Here is a 6,213-nt window from a genome sequence, read left to right on the forward strand (position 1 = left end):
GCATCTCTGCAAACCAAGGAGACCTGGGAGGTCTATCCCCTATAGATCTTTACAGAAGGGTTGTTAAAACTCCTCGGGGAGTTCTCATAGGAGGGAGCAGGCAGATAGCAGGGGAACTATAGAAATGCATCCGCTTGTTATTTCAGAGGGACGTGGGGATGGAGCCTCTGCTGGCAAGCAGAGGATGAAAAGGGGAAGGCAAGAGGACTTGGGGCCAGCAGAAAGGGATGGCTGGTGGCGGGGAAGAGAGTTAAAAGTGTCCCATTGTTAGGGAAGTTTGCTCTCCTTCAGACCATCCCGCTCCCAGGGACACCCGCCGCCTTTTGAAGTGCAACCTTAGGCGGTTCCTTGTCACCCATTGGAGCGGGAGCTTTTTTATCACATTAAGTCATTGGGTAGCAAATGAATGGGGGGTTTTGACTATTCACAACTTCACCTTATAAATATCAGGCTTGGAGGTTCCTGCAGCTTTGCTCCATCCCCATAGCTCACCTTGGGAAGGAGTGGAGGGAGGTGGCCCTGCTTGTGCAGAGACCTGCGGTGTGGAGAGCTACGGAGCAGCCAAAGGGATCCAACCCCACTGCTTGTGACAGCCATGAAGAGAAGCACCCTCCTCATCCTCTCCATCACGGGGGTCTACAGTGCCATTCTCCACACAGCAGCATGGTAGGGTCCAGCTCGGTGGAAAGGGCATTTTTTAGAGATGCTCTTCAGCCTGTGGTAAGGTGATTTATTTTATTTTCTTTGTTTCAGGTCTGTGAATAACTTTCTGATGACAGGACCTAAGGTAATTAACATACGGACTGTCAGGAATTTAAATGGAGTGATTTTGTATTGCAAATGGGAAATAGTACTTTCCAAGGAACCAGACTTCCCAGAGCATATCGGCTCCAAGTCCTGCCAAGTACAGAGGGAAAGGACTCACAACCTGCTTCTGTCTGTTTTCACTGATAAGTGCGAAAACAGGGAGGATGCTAACGCGGCTGTTTCCCGTGCCAGGCTTACCTGACGTACTCCAGCAGCGTGGCGGCCGGGGCGCACAGCGGGATGGAGGAGTGCAAGTTCCAGTTCGGCTGGGAGCGCTGGAACTGCCCCGAGAGCGCCCTGCAGCTCTCCACCCACAACCGGCTCCGCAGCGGTGAGTGACCCTCACCTGCAGCACCGCGCCCCGCCCGGGATGCTCCGGTGCCCGCTGGGATGTGCCCTGCACGGAGCTCTGCTGTGATTAACCGACTGATGGAAAACGGCCTTCCTGTCCCAAAAATCCCTGCTGTTTTCCTGTATCTGTATTAACTGGTGTCATAAATAGCACTAACGTTTTCCTGGGGTCCCAGGCTCGGTGTTGGCTGCGGTGCTGCTCCATTGTGTGCAGCATTCCGGGGAGCGCAGTGCTAGAGACACCCGAGCTTCCAGTGGGGAGAAGTGCAGGAGAGGCAAAGGGAGAAACCAGTGATGTGCACTGAGAAACTGCCTTCATAAGAAAGCTGTGGCTATATCTCAGTGTTATGTATTTCAGTGGGCAGAAGCCTCCTTTCACCCAGGGCAGCATCTCTATTTGAATCTCTTCAGAAAGCCAAAAAGGACTACACTAGGAGTGTGAGTGCAGACAGCTGTTAGCACAGGTTCAAAGGATCAATGACCATTTTCTCCAGCAGGCAAGATCAAAGCACAACGTACCCCCAGGCAGGGAAGGACAGAGATGAATCGAGTGCCAGGTGAAAGGAGAAATAACTCACCTTGGCCAGAGAAGGACTATGGCATTTCCTTAAAATCCTACCCCTGGCAAGAAGTTCCATCCCCTGTATGGACACATATTGTGCCATATTATGTATGGCATAATGTGATAGCAAACTGCTGTACCCTGTGATGCTGAAGCCTGAAGAGATCCAGTCATGAGAATTTCATTTCTGTAGCACCTTACCTTTTGCACAGAGCGTGTGGGTATTTTCTCCTTGTGCCTTCGCAGCACAGGAGATCATTCCTGATAATCCGGGATTGATGTCTATATTTGCATGTGACAGCTTTTTTCCCTCCTCTCCCCCAGCTACCCGGGAAACCTCCTTTGTACACGCCATCAGCTCGGCCGGGGTCATGTACACCCTGACCAGGAACTGCAGCCTGGGAGACTTCGAGAGCTGCGGCTGCGACGACTCCAGGAACGGCCGCGTCGGTGAGTGACCGGCCCCGGACAGACTGACCCGTCCCTCTGTCCCCACACACAGCCCTCAGATTCAGGGCAGGATTTGGGGCAGGTCGGTCCTTAATCCTGTGTCTGTCCTGCAGGCGGCCGAGGCTGGGTCTGGGGAGGATGCAGTGACAACGTGGAGTTTGGGGAGAAGGTCTCCAAGCTCTTCGTGGATGCTTTGGAAACAGGACATGATACCCGCGCGCTGATTAACCTGCACAACAATGAAGTTGGGAGACTTGTAAGTAATAATAATAGTATTAATAATAATGTCTGTATTGAAAACAATATCTAGGCTGTCCAGGTGCCCATTTTCAGGCCCCTGTGAAAATCCAGGCCCAGTAGTGGTTGCATGGGGGGGAAAAAAGCACAGCCAGAATCTGGCCTTGAACCTCAACACAGGGAATCACAGTAAGAGTTGTTCCCCCTTCCAGCTTCTGCAGCTTTGAAATGCAGTTAACTGCTGGCACACACCACTTATTCAGAAATGCATGGGATTTGTACTCACCTCTAGGCTTGTCTGGTCTGTAAAACAAAGCCAGAACCACCTTCTTTACTTTCTTGCAATATGCATTTCCAAGTTCTTTGGCCAGGAAGCCAGGTGTGAGCTGGCCCTGCTCACAAGCCAGCCAGACTCACCCCCACTCCTGCCCGGCCCGTGGAAGCTCTCAGCATCTTGCCAAATCTCCTTGTCTGTAAAAACAAGGATGACAACACTTAACATACCTATCTCATAGGGTGTGTCAAGGCTTAATCTCACATAGATACCAGCGACTGGGACCTTATAAATACCAGAGGGAGATAGGCAGATAATATCTGTGAAGTGCTTGGCCTGGAGGAGATGCAGAGAGGTTGGGTATGATTATTCCAAAGCAGTTTCACACATTCTGAATGAAACCTCTGAAAGGGAGTGGGTTGATGCTGGTGAGTGGCGTGAGAAGGGCACGACCTGACAAAACAATTTTTCTTGGCCTGGATTCCCCTGGAAGGGCTGGGGACAATAGTTTGTGCCCACTTAGGTGTGGGACAGATCTTTTCCTGGAACTAAGAGCATCAGCTCTTGGAAGGACCTGAAGGCATGCCAAGCAGGAGCCACTTTAGATGCAGTGTCCCCAAATTACAAGTGCTGTAGAGCCTGATTGTGAGATTTCCTAATTTCTTCACCTCATGCCACCAAGGCGGTGAAAGACACAATGAAGAGAGCCTGCAAGTGCCACGGGGTGTCGGGCAGCTGCAGCATCCAGACCTGCTGGCTGCAGCTCGCCGAGTTCCGCGAGATCGGCAACTACCTGAAGCTCAAATACGACCAAGCCCACAAGCTGGAGATGGACAAGAGGCGCATGAGAGCCGGCAACAGCGCCGACAGCCGCGGGGCCACGGCAGAGACCTTCCACCACATCCACGCCACGGAGCTCGTCTTCCTGGAGGACTCCCCTGACTACTGCACCAGGAACGCCAGCCTGGGCCACCACGGCACCGAGGGCCGCGAGTGCCTGCAGACCGGCAAGAACCTCTCGCAGTGGGAGAAGAGGAGCTGCCGGCGGCTCTGCACCGAGTGTGGCCTGCGGGTGGAGGAGCGGAGGACGGAGGTGGTGGCCAGCTGCAACTGCAAGTTCCACTGGTGCTGCACGGTGCGCTGCGAGCAGTGCCGGACGCTGGTGGCCAAGCACTTCTGCACCCGCCGCGACTCCGCCGCGCCCAACCACATCAGGCAGAGGAACCGGGGCCACAGGAGATAGGGGAGGGACGCTTTGGTGGCCTCACGCTGGGGAAGGAGCGTCCTGAGGTCCGGAGGGCCGAGCGTGCACCGTGTGAGGTGCTGGGGTCTCCTGTGGATGGATGAGGTGGGATTAGGAAGCACAAGGTGCGGGCGTTGAGGGACCATGGTCCAGCTTGCTTCCAGGTTTTTTCCTCAACATTTACCAGTAGCTTCTTTCTTCTCGGGAGTCACTTTATCTGTGTGTTGGACAGAGGGAGGAGTTTCATGGCTTGTGTGGGCTCAGCCCTTGTGCCCTTGCCAGCGGGTGTGCCCATGCCAGCAGTGGGGCTCCAGCCCCTGGCCTGAGAGGTGGGAACAGGTGCTGTGGCCAAGAGCGGGTCCAGCCGGGTGATCCATCCCTGCAGCCTCAGGTCCCGGCTGTTGGAGCACAGCAGCTGCTTGGCACCATTTCTGGAGGAAAACTTATGCACTTTGTGATGTGAGAGGAGGTTTGACAGTGTCGTGGTGTGTATTACCACAGCTGCAGCCTCCTGAGGGCTTTGAAAAGTTTACAGCCACTGTTTACATATTTCCCTCCCTACCTTTTTTTTTTCTCCTCCTTTTTGAATTTTGTATTTTGGCACAAAAAGCCTCGCCCCAAATAGACAATAGCTTCATGTATTTGTACTGGATAAAATTAAGCAGTTTACAGTTCCTATACTTTTGTTTGTTTGTTTGTTTTAAATTAGCAGATAAGAATTCAGAATTCTTTATGCCTAATGTTGTTTATTAATAAATTGTATTATTGCTTAGCACAATCTGTTTTCACTATATATTTTGAAGGTATCCTTTAAGATTTTGGACTGTATTTTGCAATAAACCACAATGAAAATAATGGGCTTTTTCCTTTCTGGCTTCCTAGCAGCATGATTTTAGGTGCAAAATTGCCCCTTTCTGTATAAAACCCAGCACTTCCACGAATTTCCTCATCATTAATCCAAAAGCCAACGAGGGCAATGAGTCCGTTCTCCTGGATCTCAGTAAGTTGGCTCCAGCCTGCAGTGCCCGGAGGGTTGGCTTTCCTACCTATCGCCGTAATCTCGCCCTTTCCAAGTGCTGAGTATGCAGGCACAGCCTGGCTAAAGCCGATTCTGAAGCTCCCAAAGTCTCTTTAATTTGCCTCGACCCGACATCCCCCAGACAATGCGAGGCTGCCCCGCTTTGATGTGGAAAGCGTCACATCGGCACTCACTGCAAATTTCTTGGAGGCACGAGAGGAACCCTTTGAACTGGAGCAGGAGAGAAAACTCGGGGACAGTTGTGAATGTGTCTGCGGGATCCCTGCTGCTCCGGGTGCCAACAGCTCGGGGAGGGCAGGAGGGGACAGCGCTGGCGATGCTGTGCCAGGGCAGCTCCGGAGGGAGCTGAGCATCACCCACCCCCAATGTGCAGGGCAAGGATGCTCCACCGAGTTGCCTCTCCAGCCAGGGGAGGAGGAGGAGAGACAAGTGTAAAAATCACCCTACAGCTCTGCCAGCGCGTTGCACCCACGCTACAAATGCTTCAGTGCTATTTTATCCAGGTCTCCCTATGGCTCCCTGTGTAAACACAGCCTCGGCACACACGAGAGCCAGATCAGGGAGCTCAGCTTGCAAAACGCACATTTGGGGAGTACAGCTGACTTCCATGCGTTTATTTTATGCAAAGTGGGTTTTATTAAAGCTAGAAGGGTGACACCATCAGTTAGGGGGGTTATGCTGCCTTCAGGGCAGCTATTTCTAGTAACTCACCCTACCAAATCAAGATACCCCAAGATTTTTGCACAGTGTTGCCACAACAGCAGTTGCAACTCCCCAAAATTTAGGCTGAACTGGGAGTGATAAAAACAGACAAGCAAAGCTGCTTTCCTGCATCTCGAGCAATGTTGACTTGTCTGCACAAATATTACCCCCAGACTCTCTTTTTGTATTGGTTTGGACTGTGCTCCAGAGCCCCAGCAGCTGCAGGCACAGGGTACCACCAAAATCCCACAAAATGAGATTTTACAGAGCACAGGACCATCCCTATTGATGTGTTCTCAGAGGAGGGAAACTATTTCACCAGGATAACTCCCAAGCACACATAAAGACCCTCCTGCTGTATACCAGCAGCAGGTTAATAAAGCACACAGGTAAATCCCAGGAGATGAGGGCTCCCAGTGAGCAGGAATGGGCAGCACATGCTATATATCATCTTACCCATTTCTCTGCAGCATCTTTCCAAAGTAACATTAACACAGAAAATAAGAAGCAATAGGTCTGTAGGTGGCAACAGCCCCAGACCAGACCTT

General features: G+C 51.9%; 1 protein-coding gene across 1 annotated transcript; it reads left to right on the forward strand.

The window, feature by feature from the left end:
* The first annotated feature begins 450 nt into the window (after window positions 1-450).
* WNT8A (Wnt family member 8A) lies at window positions 451-4,772 on the forward strand. Its single transcript, XM_002199547.6, has 6 exons — window positions 451-666; window positions 754-787; window positions 1,000-1,138; window positions 2,045-2,170; window positions 2,284-2,426; window positions 3,364-4,772. Exons 1-6 carry the CDS (start codon window positions 596-598, stop codon window positions 3,922-3,924), a joined length of 1,074 nt encoding a protein of 357 aa, XP_002199583.2. The 5' UTR covers window positions 451-595; the 3' UTR covers window positions 3,925-4,772.
* Window positions 4,773-6,213: the final 1,441 nt, after the last annotated feature.

This window comes from Taeniopygia guttata, chromosome 13 (assembly GCF_048771995.1).
Source record: "Taeniopygia guttata chromosome 13, bTaeGut7.mat, whole genome shotgun sequence".
In the NCBI taxonomy this organism is placed as follows: Eukaryota; Metazoa; Chordata; class Aves; order Passeriformes; family Estrildidae; genus Taeniopygia; species Taeniopygia guttata.